Source organism: Pelophylax lessonae, assembly GCF_965119305.1.
Source record: "Pelophylax lessonae genome assembly, chromosome: 7".
Taxonomy (NCBI): domain Eukaryota; kingdom Metazoa; phylum Chordata; class Amphibia; order Anura; family Ranidae; genus Pelophylax; species Pelophylax lessonae.
The window spans coordinates 51090003-51105833 of NC_138774.1; the positions used below are offsets into that span (position 1 = coordinate 51090003).

A 15831-nucleotide genomic window follows, 5' to 3' on the forward strand; every position below is an offset into this window, starting at 1 on the left:
CTCATTTTAACAATAATATTTATATGGCCACAATAGACGTAGCAGCACTTTATACCATAATCAATCATCATGAGGCATGTGAAGCCGTGAAATGGGCACTAAGGAAATATACTAATCTAATCTGTAAACAAAGAAAATTCTTAATCAAATGCCTGGATTTTTGTTTAAAGAAAAACTACTTTTGGTACAAGAAAATATATTATTATCAGAAAGTCGGAGTTGCAATGGGTTCGAAATTTGCACCTAGTGTTGCGAATATTTTTATGGCGCAATGGGAAGAGGACAATATTTTTAATGATATACCAGAAGAAATGATTTTATACAAAAGGTTTATAGATGACGGAATTATTTTATGGCAAGGAGAAAAGGAGATTTTAATTGAATTTTTAAATAAATTAAATGAAAATGAAAAAAATATTAGATTATCGTGGGAGATCAGCAATGTTGAAGTAAAGTACCTAGATCTAGCGATTAGACAAGAAAATGGTAAAATTATTACAAGTACCCACTTTAAAGAAGTAGATAAGAACAGTTACTTGCCAACCAATAGCTGTCATCACAAAAATTGGATCTTCAACATCCCAAAAGGCCAACTCTTGAGAATAAAGAGAAATTGTACCAAGGCAGAAGAGTTTGAACAACAGGCAGACATTATAGGTAAGAGGTTTATAGAAAAAGGCTACGAAACAACGTTTATAAAAGGAAAAATTGATGAAGTTAAAAAGGTAGAGAGGAAGAGTCTACTGGAAGATAAAAACAAAATTCAGAACAAATTTATGGAGAAAGTGCCTATAGTCATGGAATACAGTATGCAACATAAGAAGGTGGAAAAAATCGTAAAAAAACACTGGCACATACTGAAGAAGGATAAACATCTAAGAAACATACTACCAGAAAACCCAGCGTTTATATATAAACGTGCACCAACTATAAGAAATATGTTGGTAAAAACAGTAATGGATCCTCCCAAAGCACTAGGCACTTTTTTCACAGGAAAAGGGTTCTACCCATGCAAAAGATGCTATGCATGCCTCAGGACAAAACCAAAAGGAAAAGTAAACGAGTTTAAATCTACAAGAAATAATAAGGTACATAAAATAAAGGATTTTATTGGATGCAACACAGAAGGAGTGGTCTATGGATTGGAATGCAGTTGCGGCCTACAGTATGTGGGCCGCACGAAGAGATTATTAAGAATAAGAATAAAAGAACATGTGAAAAATATTGAAAATGGTTTTGAGAGACACAGTGTATCTAGACATTTCGACCAATACCACAAGAGAGACCCCACACATTTAAGATTTTGGGCGATTGAACCGTACAAAAAACATTGGCGAGGTAGCCACAAAGTCCGCACTTTAAGTCAAAGAGAATCTTACTGGATTCATACATTAGATTGTCTGACACCAAATGGGTTGAATATTGAATTTGACCTGAATTGTTTTATTAGTGATTTTTAAAAATATTATAGATTTTAGGATATTTTAAATGGTTTTATACAGGAACGGATATATCTGAATAAATAAACACACCCCGAAGTCCAGAAAAAGTAGATTATTTAAGGAATACATTATGGATTAATTAACATTAAATTATAGTAGTATTTAAAATATTTAAAGAATTAATAAGTAAATACTAAAAATGGGTTAGATTAATTAGAAAAATAGATTGAAAAAGGTTCCAAAGGAATATAGATAGAAGAATATAAATAAAAATATTGAGGGCCGTTAGAAAATAATTAATAAAACATAAGGGTATATATATAGAAATATAGTAAGGTGAAGGTATAATTATTTATAATTAATTATTTGTATCTATATTGTGGTTGTATTAAATATACTGTTGTATGTATATAATTAGTACTATATTCATTGCTGCTACGTCACTTACGGGTATCAAAAGGTTTTAGTTAGGTTTTAATATCAGAAATAAATATATGGTTTTAATAAATATATGGTTTTAATTAATATGAAGGAAGTAATTGGGGATGGATACTTAAATTGCATTGCATTATTGCATTAAGAGGTATGAGAAACGTATATGACTCCAATAAAATGGCCGTTTGTTTACATCCGGTCTAAAGAATAATAGCTGTAAATACGGCAAATGACGGAACATCTGTATCCGGCTCTAGTGCTTTAAAAAGGACGTCACAACGGTAGGCAGGTATCCCTGGAAGAAGCTGCGTGATGACGCAGTGTAACGCGTAGGATAGCTAAACCGGAAGTGACGTATCGGCAAAGGATCGTATGTTATGCTTGAAACAAGACGAAAAGCAATGTGAGTGTTACTCTATCTTTTTTTAAATAAAATTTATGGGACGTACTTCACTATGTTGGCCCCAATTTGATTTTTTTGGAGATACAAAGAACCGCTTATATCCCCTGGAAGATAGCTGCATTTACAAGGGAGATATAACCAAGGATTTATAATGGTACAATAAGGAGGAAGGAACAGCATACTGGGGAATACAACCTAAGGCTCTTTTAAAGGAGCAGTGAGGTGAGCGCTTAGGACACCTAGTGGGCACCGCACGAAGCACCTGCATGTGAAATTTGGATTAAGAAGATTGCGTTCATCACATTATATATTTATAAAAATAATTTTAAAAGGACACTTCAGCACTTTATTGGTTATCACTTATTTAGAGCACTTTTTATATTTAAATAAGTCACCGATTTTAATTTTATATAAATTTTTCACTGTATAATGGATTGATATAGTTGGTTTCAATAAGATTTATATTTTTTTAATGAATATTTCATCACCTATTATATTTATTGTATAAATCATATCGGATTGTATTATTGTATACATTAAGACACATCAATTTTAATATTATTTAAGAAGCACTTTGACTTTTTCACGTATTTACATATTTATATATTTTATTTATGTTATTTAAGCACTTTTAAAGCGCGGTACTCCCCCCAACTTTATTTATCTTTATTGTGTAGGTTACCAATTTTAGTACCTGCAGCATTAAAGGTGCCTATTTTGTAGACAATAATTAGAGAAGACAGCGCGAGAATTTCACCAACCCTCTATATATATATATATAATATATATTATATGTATATATGGAAGTGGACAGTGTCAGCAGGACAAAGATTGGTGTCAGTAGTTTATTTTTATGATTTATTTTTATTACTTTATTTACAGATTTTTTTTTGTTTTTTTTACAATAATTTTTTATTTCTCTTTCTTTACAATTTTTTAGAAAACCCGTTAGGGGGCTTTGATGAAATATCAGGGGTCTAAATAGACCTCTGATGTCTCACTTTTGAGACAGAGAAAGGGGCTGAGGACAGAGCTTCCCCAGTCCCTTTCTCTGCAGCCAGGCAGCAGGAGGAATCTGCATAGTACAGGGTGATTAGGGTGTGACCAGGCACACCTGGCACACCCCATGTGCATGCCTAAGCCCAGATCAGAGGGAGCACTAGAGTTTGTAGCAGTGACATTTACCTGTATTCCTACAAAGTAGTGTGGTTGATATATTACAATTGTTTGCCTTCTTTTTTTAGTGCATGCCAAAATGACCATTTTAAAGGAAAGCTGATATTTTGATCTTAAATTCTGATGAAAACTTATTTATAATGGAGTTCTCTCATCTCAAAAGGAAACAATCATTCACTACAAGTGAACAAAAGTTTAAAAAAAATGAAACCATGTATAGAGTACAGTAACCCACAGTGCACACTTTTTTTTAACAGTTCCTATTCCCTCTATATTCAGGTCTTCTGTGTCACATGGAGGACGGATGTTTGAAAAATCAGTGTCACCCGGAGGCCACATGTGATACGGATCCCTCTTCCCACAGGATCTTTTGCCGTTGCCAGCCAGGCTATACCGGAGCCACTTGTTATGAAGACCTGAATGAATGCAGTTTAGGTGAGCGCTCAGCAGCTGTATGAAGTCACATCAAAGATATTGCAGAACTGGAGAGATTCTAGAGAAGAGAAACTAAAAGAATAAGTGCACTGGAGGACCTCAGCTATAAGGAAAGTTTTTTATGAACTGAATGTATTCTTCCTTAAAGCGGTTTTAATCCTCAGTCGTGAAATATGTCACTTTGACAAGATTTCCTGACACCACGAGAAAAAAAGGTGACAGTTAGACATGTGCAATTCATTTGGTTACAAATTCGTTTTCAGACGAAATTTTGCATATTCGTTCATTCGGGAGCATCCGAATGAACGAAAGATTTTTTGATGAATGCGTTTGAAAATAAATTGTCAGCAAGAACGGAAATATGAATAAAGAAAAACAATTCAACCTAGGAGTTTAACAAATCTCTTAAATTCAGATGATTTTGTTTTTCTATTTTCGTTCTTTCCCACTATTCATATCACTGGGAAATAATGAATGCAATTGTATTCCTTTTGGATTTATTCAGATTCATTCAATTTCCGGATGGGCAGTGTAAGTGATGTCATGACTCATGTGTTATCTTGTGTATGAGCTCATCCCTTATTCCCTTCTGTCTGCAGCAGTCTGCACTGCAGTGCCAGTGGTCTTGTGAGTTATGGAGTGAGAGAGCAATGATTCATTTCTTATTAGGCTTACTATTCTAATATTATATACTATTCTAACTTCTTCTTAAAGCGGAGTTCCACCCTAAAATTATACTTACCTCCATCTTCATGCCCGGGGTCACCTGAAAAACAAATGGATAATCGCAATTTTTTTTTTTTTTTTACTTACCTGGTTTAGAAGAAAATATACTTACCTTACTTCCTCTTCCTCCCCTCGGCGGCCACCGCGATTCGTCACTTCCTGGCTTGCCATGATTCCTGGGAGCTGAACGTCATCACTCCCAGGAATCAATGCGCCTGCACCGGCCCCGACGTCAGTTTCGGTGTAGGCACCGTCATACCTTGCTAAACAGCTTCTGGGCATGCCCAGAAGCTGTGCAGGGATGACGCTGCGGCACCGGAAGTGACGGCGGGGTCGGTGTAGTGCATCGTGGGACCGAAGAAGACGGAAGAGGACACAGAAGAGGATCGCGCTGGCTTCAAGCTGCCCACACCTGAGATGGCAGAGCTGGACAATACATTTTCAAGGTAAGTATTTCTCCTAAAAGGTAAGTGCAACCCAAGACAGATCAGAGGCTATCCATTGTGGAATGCACTAGCCCTGACTGTCCCGGGGGTATTTTTATTAAAAAAAAACTTTCCCAGGGTGGAACTCCGCTTTAATTGTAAAATAGGATTTCCTGCAGTTCTATTTTTTTTCCTTTTGTGAGACAGTGTGGGTTTATCTTGCTGTGTGTCCGCAGCAGTCTGCACTGCAGATTTTATTTTTATTTTTATTTTTTTAGTTAAAAAATATTATTTTTTTCCTTCAGTTTTTTTTAGTGAGAAACTATAGGTTTTATTATTTTGTTGTCTGTCTGCAGTGCACTGCAGAATTCTTTTTTGTTTTTGATGATCATATTGGTAGATCTTTGTTTTCATGTTAAGCCCGGTCAATTCTAAGGCCATGGCGGTCATACTCCTTCTCTATCCCTTTCTTTTCTGGATACAATTTATTTAACTTTTTCTTTATTTGTAATAATAATAAATAAATAATTTATAAGTACTATTAAAAAAATAGTTGTTGAAATATTACATAATGGATGATAATTCTCCCACTCGTCACATTGACATTGCATGAGGGAAGCAACTAAGTAACAGAGTAAAATGTTCCGTCTGACACAGTGATAACAACTTACAAAAAAGATGCTAGAAAGAGGCCAACTCTAAACTCCTACAAAGAATAGTTACATGGGTGGAGTTATTTAACCACTTGCTATCTGCTTACATGGACACTACTGCGGCAAAGTGGTCTGTTATCGTCTGGCGACGTAGACACTCCCCTTTCTCGGTGGCGCGCGCTGCTGGAGGCTCGCTCCTGCTGTATTCGATCACCGCTGCTCTTCCCTGATCGTCGGGGAATCGAGTGTGGAGATCTGCCTGCTTGTGTAAACACAAGCGGGCGGATCTCCTAAGTGACAGGCAGGGTCAGATTGCAGGGTTCAGCATAGCTGAACCCTGGATCTGTCCTTGTGTCACACAGTCCCCTCCCCCCACACACGTCAGTAAGCACCAGGCATACATTAACCCCTCCCTCTCCAATAAAGTTAACCCCTTCCCTGCCAGTGTCATTTTTACAGTAACAGTGCATATATATAGCACTGATTACTGCAGTAATGTCACTGGTACCCCCAAAAGTGTCAAAAATGTCAGTCAAGGGTCCGATCTGTCTGCTGCAATGTCGCAGTCCCGCAAAAAAAATCGCAGATCGCCGCCATTACTCGTTAAAAAAAAAACACCAAAAATGACAGAAATCTTTCCCTTAGTTATTAAACACAATAACTTTTGGGCAAACCAATCGCTTATTGTGATTTTTTTTTACCAAACATATGTAGCAGAAAACAAATTGGCCAAAAATCTAAAAAAATTTTGATTTTTACATTTTTTTGGGGGGGAATTTCATATAAAAAAATGTGAAAAATATTGTTGTTTTTTCAAAATGTACGCTCTTTTTTTGTTTATAGTGCAAAAAGTAAAAATCGCAGAGGTAATCAAATACCACCAAAAGAAAGCTCTGTTTGTGGGAAAAAAAAGGACGTCAAATTAGTTTAGGTAAAGCGTCGCACGACTGCGCAATTGTCTGTTAAAGTCGCACAGCGCCGAATCGCAAAAAGTGGCCCAGACGTAAGACAGCAAAATCCTCTAGTGGTAAAGTGGTTAAAGCGTTAATCCACTTTTATTGAGAAAAAAACATTCCCCTCTGGGTGATCTCTGTACATTGCAAGGATTTTAACAAACTTTGTTGCAGATTCCTACCTTTTGTTATTCTGAAGAAATAGTGACTTCTATCCTGGTGACCTCCCCCCTTATTTGAGAGGAATGCTTTTTTTCTCCCTTTTTTCTGCTCTATAACATTATAGTCCTTCTACATGGGTTCATAGGAATGTTTCAGGAGCCTATTTAGGCTAGAACTGGTATTTAACCCATGGGACTTCTCTCAGGCCTAGCCCGCTGGTTATGTTATGACTGTATTGTTTTACTTTGTTTTATTTTACTTATTTTATCTAGAGTGTACTGTTTAGCCTTTACCCAGATGGTGTCCCAACCTTGGGAACAACACTAACTCCTGGTTACCCATTTTATTGCCCTTTACCACTGCGAACTTGGGTTGCTATTTTTGCCTAATTATTGTTCCATAGGCATAGAGGTTAGGTCCCCCCCAGGGAGTGGAGTCGGTTGTTTTTTTTGTTTTGTTTTGTTTTTTTTGCTTTCCTGCTTCTTTTCCAGTGGGACGTGATCTCCCTACCCTTTAGCCGCCAGCCTAATATTGTTCCCTGCTCCTGCCCCCTTTGCCTACCCCCTCCTTCTTCCCTCACCCTTCCCTCCCCTCCCCTTTACCCTTCCCCCCCTCCCTGACTTCCCCCTCCCCTTCCCCAGATCCCTTTCCCCACTCTCTAATACCAACTGAGCTAAAAAATAGTTTAGTATTGCTGCACTTACTAGTGTCATAGTTATGTTTATTTTTTCTTTTAATGTGCTTTGGGTGGGGCAGAACCAACTATTTATTTTGGGCGCTTCCACGCCTGAACTGTATACAGTGCTTCGATGATGCAATATATTGACAATCATTTTCTGTTACAATGTAGAGTTGTTACCTGTACCAGCACCACGACTAATGTTCCCACCTTCTTTACCTGACGATCAAGGCACTATCATTCCTCCCCCCCTTCTGTTTTTTTTAGGGGGGTTCTGATGTCAGCATCAACATCTGTTTGGGGTTCCCCTTCACCCGGGTTGATCCATGCACCCCCCATTTCATCCACTTGGTGGTCAAGGGGTTTTGTACCACCTTGGTCTTTTTTTACGCTGGACAGCATAATTCGGATGGGGTCATTTTTGGACCTCATGCCTTTTGTCGTCTTTTTTCTGGCACTTTTTTCTCCCCATATTTGGGTTCTTACTCTTCTTTAGTCTTCTCTCTACTTTGTCTCTTTTCTTCTTTCCCCCTATTAGTTTCTCTCCTCAGGGTTTTTTGTTTTTTTCACAAGATGGTCTTTTGAGTCTGTCCATAGCTATGTTATACAAGTTAATGTCTCTTAACTGGCTTGCCATGAACGTTCAGGGTCTTAACTCTCCTCAAAAGAGACATTACATTGTTTACAAGAAACTTATTTTGCTTCCTTGTCGGTACTGCGCTATTTTGACGCCAGCTATCCGCAAATCTACCATGCCTCGGCCTTGGATAAAAGACGCAGAGTCATTGTTGCGTTCCACAAACAGGTCCCCTTCATGTGTCACAGGACTAATGCGGATCCACAGGGGCGCTACCTTTTGCTGCTTGGTACTTTGATGGATGCGGAGGTAACGATTTGTACTTACTATGCACCTTTGCCCCTTGTCTCTGCTTTTGTTCATTATTGCGTTAGAACCTCTGGCGGCCCATATACGTGCTTGTCCCAACATAAGGAGGATGGAGCTGGCTGGAGTTACCCACAAACCGACTATGGTTGTGGATGACATGCTTATGTATGTCTTCTCTCCACACACCACCCTACCTAACCTTCTCTCCCTTATGGGCGATTTTGCGACCATCTCGGGCCTTCACATTAATTTGTAAAATCACAGGCGCTAAATGTTTTTTACCCAATTCCCTCAACGACTCTTTGTGAGCACAATTTTAATTTCAGTGTCCAACCTCATTGCCGTACCTGGGGGGTTTACCTTACTGCTTATTTCCATACTCTATACAGAGCTAATTATGCCCCACTTGTATCCTCTCTGAAATGCTTGTTGGATTCCTGGGATGCTCCTCAAATCTTCTGGATAGGCTGCATCCATGCTATCAAAATGTCCTTCCTCCCCAATCCACTATATTTATCTAGAGTCCTTCCTGTCCCAGTTACCCCTTATGTCATTCGTATCCTACAACGCCATATCCTGAAATGTATTTGGGGTAGAACCAAACCACGGTTTAACAGTTCTCTTCTGTATACCCCGAAAGTTAGGGGTGGGTTGGGGGTCCCTAACATTGCCCACTACTACAAAGCTGCCCAGATTGCTCAACTATATGCAGGTATTTTGGCTCCTTTTTGGACCCTTATTGAAGTCTTGGATGTCCATCCTATCCCTCATTCCTCCATACCATGGACTCCCCCTGAACACCATCCCAAATCTCTAAACCCAATTTTGGCACACACTCTATAAATCCGGAACTCCATTAAATACTCTGCCTGTTTGATATCCCTCCATCTTCCTCTTTTGCCCCTGCTTAACTGTCTCCTGTTCCCTCCTGGGATGGGGAATCCTCGGTCCGCTCTCTGCTCACTGCCAGAGGAGTCTGTTCATTTTAATATTTACAGAACTCTCATGAGATCCCTGACTCTGAATGTTTCCGCTATATACAAATTTGCTACTTTGTGGAGTCTCTGAGGAAGCCTCATGAACATCCACTATTTTCAGCTGCCTTTGAAACCAGATGCAGAACCAATCCTACTACTCAAGGCTTGATCTCCCTGATATATTTCTCAATATTAAACTATACAGGACCGCAAACCCCTACGTACTGTGATAAATGGATAAAAGATTTTGGTTCTAACCCACAGCCAGGTGACTGAGAGACTCTGTTCAAATTCTCTCGCAATGTCTTTACTCTTGAAAACTCTTTTAAAGTTATGTCTCATTGGTACTTTACCCCAGCTAGGATTGCAAAATGCTTGCCATCGTATCCATCTAATTGCTTCCGAGGTTGCCCGGAATTGGGCGATATGAAACGCATATGGTGGACATGTCCCAAAATTCCCATAGGATTGCAAAATGCTTGCCATCGTATCCATCTAATTTCTTCTGAGGTTGTCCAGAATTGGGAGATATGAAACACATATGGTGGACATTTCCCAAAGACCAGAGGTTATGGATTAGGGTGTACACACTGGTCGACACGGTCCTCCACGTGACCCTGTAGAGCGACCTGCGGGAGGCACTTTTACAAACCTATCACAGAAGCTACCCATCGGGAACGTACTCTAATTACTCACATTTTTATTGCGACAAAGCAAACTATAGCACAGTCCTGGAGAACACTACTTCTTAGCTTTGAGGAGGTTAAGAACCGAGTGCAGGATACGCTTGCCAATGAAAGGTTGACAGCGATCCTTGAGGACAAGTATGACAAATGCCAACGAATTTGGCAGCCCTGGATAGACCACTTCCTGTCCTCTCAATTGACCTCTCAATTTCTAAACTTGTAAAGGTTTCAAGTAATATAACCTCAAAAAAACCCTGGGGTACCCGTCTCCCTTCTCTTTTTTCTTCTCTCCCCCCTTCTGCTTCCTTTTTTTCTTTGTCTACTTTTTTCGCAGCCTGCTTCTATATGCTTCCACCTCTCATTGCTCATGTAGGATCCAATTGAAAATGGTAGGTCATGGCCGAAAAAATAATTTTTTTTTTTTTTTTTTGCCAGGCCCCCCACCCATATCTTTCTTTTGTGTCATGGACTCCTAGAGACATCAGGGGTTTACTACATGATATTGCCTCGATAGTCTGGAAACTTGTTTCTTTTTTGCATCTTTTTGCGCACTTATGATCCTAAAGCCTTAGAAGTCTTACTTTTATAAATTGATGTCCTATAAGTTTTGTACCTCCTATATTTTATTACAGTATCGGACTGTGTTCGCTCCGACTTAGCGCTTGAGAAGCAACATTTTTACAAACTCTTCTATTATTTTAGGTGCACATTTTGTTACTGTACTGCTTTATTTTCCCTGTTATACTGGAAAACTTTAATAAAAATTCAGTAAAAGAACAACATCCCTTGTGACAGCATGGGCCATGACAGGTCCTCTTTATGGAGAGATATGGGATCTATTAGACCCCAAATCTCTCTTCTGGATCCCCATGCAGCTGATCAGACTGAGATCGGTCCATTTGACTGCTTCTCTGGCCGCTGGTGGCCATGTAAACAAAGAGGCAGAACCGGAAGTGACAAACCACTCCTCGCTCCCGGTTTCCAGGGTTACAGAGAGAGGGGAACAACGTCAGTTCCTCTCTTTCTGTACAGGGAAGCAAGCCATCACCACCGGTCGCATGGTTCCCGGTTTCCAGGGTTACAGAGAGATAGGAACGACATCAATTCCTCTCTCTCTGTACAGGTCAGCCATCACCGCCGGTCGCATCGTTCCCGGTTTCCAGGATTACAGAGAGAGGGAAACTACATCAATTCCTCTCTCTCTGTACAGGGCAGCCATCACCGCTCCCGTGCACTGCGATCGTATGGTAGAGCCCGAGAGAGGCGGCAGCGGCGGAGGGAGGTGGGTGGGACCCCCTTCCGCCACATGTAGAAGTGATCAATTGGCTAATTAGCTACTTCGATCACTTCTGCCTTTCTCAGAATTGCTGGCTGATAAGAATGATACTGGGCTGATGCCTGTAGGTGCACCCACCATCCCGGTATAACCACTGAAACCCAAGGACGTACGGGAACGTCCATTTGGGTGAAGGGGTTAAGAACAATCATAATTGGCCTTTTTTAACACTTTACCCTCTTGCTGCCCACATAATACATGTGCCCCGGGAAAGAGGGTGGGCTTTAACACCCACAACCTGCACATATGCATCAATGAGCGGCTGCGGTTTCTGTGCTTGGAGTGTGCTCACTGTGCACTCCCAGCACAGCGACCGAGTTGTCAAGGACTGCTTATAGTCTTTATTAATGATCGAGAACCAGTGGGACCAGCTCACTATTATGTGACAATCACAGTGGTCATATGATCGGGGAGACCTTCTTGCCCACTGGGCTTTATAGTCCAGTGAAAGAGATGCCGAGGCTGGGCAGGAAGAAGGTAAATTACACTTTTGTGTATTATCAATAAAAGCTCATTGCAAATTTTACTAATTTTTCTTGTTTTTCCCAGGTCCCTCTCCTTGTGAACACCATGGACAGTGTGTAAACACCGTGGGCTCCTTCCTGTGTCGCTGCCCCCTCGGATATACCGGCACCCGCTGTGAGACAGACCAAAATGAGTGTCACTCTAATCCCTGCCTCAACGGAGCCTCTTGCCTTGACTTGTTGGGTCGCTTCGAGTGTGAGTGCACGCCCGGTAAGGAGAATTCCGGAAACAATATGCAACTCCTACTTGTTTTTCACCCTCAAAAGAGGCATGTTTTAGGCTATGTTCACATCTTGGCGTTGCTATTACAGGCGTTTTTATGGGCATTTTTTTTCAGGTGTTTTTTTGGGTGTTTTTGCAGGCGTTTTACAGGTGTTTTTTGTGCAGGCGTTTTTAGATTGAATAGAGACCAATGGAAAACGCCTGTAATCTGCCCAAAAAGAAGCTCATGTACTTTTTTGAGCGTTGGGCATTTTGCTCACGGCGTCAAATCGCTCAGATGTGAACAGGGGCCATTGAAATGAATAGGATTTGTCTTGTTGGGCGTTTTGAGAGATGATCCTAGAGCAGAAAAACACCCCCAAAATGCACCAAAACGCCTACATGTGAACGTAGCCTTAGTAATTATATATGCTGAATTGTACTGATCTGCACTGTAGAGTAGAAAGACACCAATATACTGAGCAGTTGCAGCCATAGAACTCAGGGCTGTTTTTTCCGAAACTCACAAAAATGGTGCCGGCTTGCTAGGTAGAAAGGAAGTGAAAAGCATGAAAACAAATATCTGACGCTAGGTGCTCTTTAAAAGAGGATATTGTCTGGCTTGTTTGAGACACCAAAGAAAAGTTCATAAACCGTCTCCCAGTCTAATGTCTCTGGCAACAGTAATATTGTATCTCTGCCAGCAGCAAGGACGTCAGGAAATCATTTTTGTTATTGGCAGGTAAAAAAGATTACATAAACAATCATCTTAAAGGATAAGTGCACCTTTGTGATAAAAACAGAAGACTGACAACAGAAAAATAACAAGGGGACGAGGAGTCGGCCTTTTTTTTTAAACATTTTTGTCTAAGGATAGACCTGGCGTTTACCCATGTTTAGATTCACTTAGGGGCCTATTTATAAAACATTTGTTGCACGAATGTCAGAAGCATGCTAACAAGTTGAACAAAATGTCCCAAATTTTTCTAAGAGAATAATTCCTTTATCATCAGCTCCATCTAGTGGTATAGTTTTCTCATTATAGTATTTTAGAAAACTACCGCATTTTGGCCACAAGATGGAGCTGATGATACAGGCAATAATGTCAGAAAAACGTGGGGCATTTCGTTGCGTGAATGCTTCTGACATTTGTGCAACAAATGTTTTATAAACTGACCCCTACTGTTAAAGGTCTTTTCCAAGCATCCACTAATCTTTTGGTAAAATAATACTTTGCAATGTTACTCTTGAATTTCCCTTACACAGATCTGAGATCATTCCCTTGTACTGAGCATTTAAAAAAAATGATAACAACTAAAGATATATAACGAAATCTCTGACAGCCTGTGGCTATTTTTCTCAATTGAGGATGCCCCTGGTTGAAAGGCACTATACCTACTGGGAACTTTTACAATATTAGTAGAGATGAAGGTGGAAAAGGTGTTTAGGTGTTTAATATTGTTTATTATATTTTCCTACGTAGGGAATTATCCACTCTTTGTATTACCTATTCTTGCAGGAGTATAAACCCCAATTGACGATTACACGATTGTACTGTCAAGATTTAATTGTTAACGTATATGTATTTTCTTGAAAACTTAAATAAAGTTCTTGGAATGAAAATAAAAGATTTATATGGAGGAATCAGGACTTACTTCCTCCTGCTGGTGATCCCTCTAGTGATAACTAAAGATTTATATAGAGGAATTGGGACCTCATTCCTCTGCTGGTGATCTCTCTAGTGATACCTAAAGATCTAAATAAATAAATCAAGACCTCCTTCCCCTGGCTGGTGATCCCTCTATTGATAACTAAATATCCATATAGACAAATCAGGACCCCTTCCCCTGGCTGGTGATCCCTCTATTGATAACTAAATATCCATATAGACAAATCAGGACCTCCTTCCCCTGGCTGGTGATCCTTCTATTGATAACTAAATATCCATATAGACAAATCAGGACCCCTTCCCCTGGCTGGTGATCCCTCTATTGATAAAAAAGATCTTTATAGAGGGATCAGTACCCTTCCTTCTCCTAGTCGTGATCCCTCTAATGATAACTAAAGATCTATATAGAGAAATCAGGGCCTCTTTCCTCCGGCTGGTGATCCCTCTATTGATAATAAAGATCTATATAGAGGGATCAGGACCTTCCTCCTCCTACTGGTGATTCCTTTAGTGATAACTAAAGATCTATATAGAGAAATCAAGGCTTCCTTCCCCTTACTGGCGATCCCTCTATTGATAACTGAATATCTGTATAGAGAAATCAGGACCCCTTCCTCTGGCTGGTGATCCCTCTAGTTATAATAAAGATCTATATAGAGGGATCAGGACCTCCTTCCTCCTACTGGTGATCCCTCTAGTTATAATAAAGATCTATATAGAGGGATCAGGACCTTCCTCCTACTGGTGATCCCTCTAGTGATAATAAAGATCTTTAAAGAGGGATCAGAACCTTCCTTCTCCTAGTCGTGATCCCTCTAATGATAACTAAAGATCTATATAGAGAAATCAGGGCCTCTTTCCTCCGGCTGGTGATCCCTCTATTGATAATAAAGATCTATATAGAGGGATCAGGACCTTCCTCCTCCTACTGGTGATCCCTCTAGTGAAAACTAAAGATCTACAGTATATAGAGGGATCAGGACTTCCTTCCTCCTGCTGGTGATCCCTCTACTGATAACTAAAAATCTATATAAATAAATCAAGACCTCCTTCCCCTTACTGGTGATCCCTCTATTGATAACTGAACATCTGTATAGACAAATCAGGGCCCCTTCCTCTGGCTGGTGATCCCTCTAGTGATAATAAAGATCTTTATAGAGGGATCAGAACCTTCCTTCTCCTAGTGGTGATCCCTCTAATGATAGCTAAAGATCTATATAGAGAAATCAGGGCCTCTTTCCTCCGGCTGGTGATCCCTCTATTGATAATAAAGATCTATATAGAGGGATCAGGACCTTCCTCCTCCTACGGGTGATTCCTTTAGTGATAACTAAAGATCTATATAGAGAAATCAAGGCTTCCTTCCCCTTACTGGCGATCCCTCTATTGATAACTGAATATCTGTATAGAGAAATCAGGACCCCTTCCTCTGGCTGGTGATCCCTCTAGTGATAATAAATATCTATATAGAGGGATCAGGACCTTCCTCCTCCTACTGGTGATCCCTCTAGTGATAATAAATATCTATATAGAGGGATCAGGACCTTCCTCCTCCTACTGGTGATCCCTCTAGTGAAAACTAAAGATCTATATAGAGACATCAGGGCTTCCTTCCTCCAGCTGGTGATCCCTCTAGTGATAATAAAGATCTATATAGAGGGATCAGGACCTTCCTCTTCCTATTGGTGATCCCTCTAGTGAAAACTAAAGATCTAAATGGAGGGATCAGGACCTCCTTCCTCCTGCTGGTGATCCTTGTATTGATACCTAAAGATCTGTAGAGAGAAATCAGGGCCTCCTTCCTCCAGAAGGTGATCCCTCTAGCTATAATTTGAAGGTGTGGAAATGTAAACAAAAGAAAATTTCAAATTGACGACAGCTTTCAACAAGGAAGAAAAAATGTTTATATGTAACATCTGCAAAGTTGCTTCAGTTGTCTGGATTTACTATAGGAGATGAGGCGTGTTAAATAGGGATGATCGAACTTTTGAAAAGTTCGGTTCGGCCAGAACACCCGAACTTCCCGAAAGTTCGGGTTCGGATTCCAGAACCCCATTGAAAT

At 40.0% G+C, this 15831-nt stretch overlaps 1 protein-coding gene across 2 annotated transcripts in view; it reads left to right on the forward strand.

The window, feature by feature from the left end:
- Nucleotides 1-15831, forward strand: part of LOC309560272 (uncharacterized protein) — a 182978-nt gene that overhangs the window by 67945 nt on the left and 99202 nt on the right. For both annotated transcript variants that reach the window (XM_082263857.1, XM_082263858.1), the window contains exons 7-8: nt 3736-3891; nt 11924-12109. In XM_082263857.1, coding sequence (XP_082119983.1) covers nt 3736-3891; nt 11924-12109 — 342 coding nt within the window. The remainder of the gene's footprint in view (nt 1-3735; nt 3892-11923; nt 12110-15831) is intronic.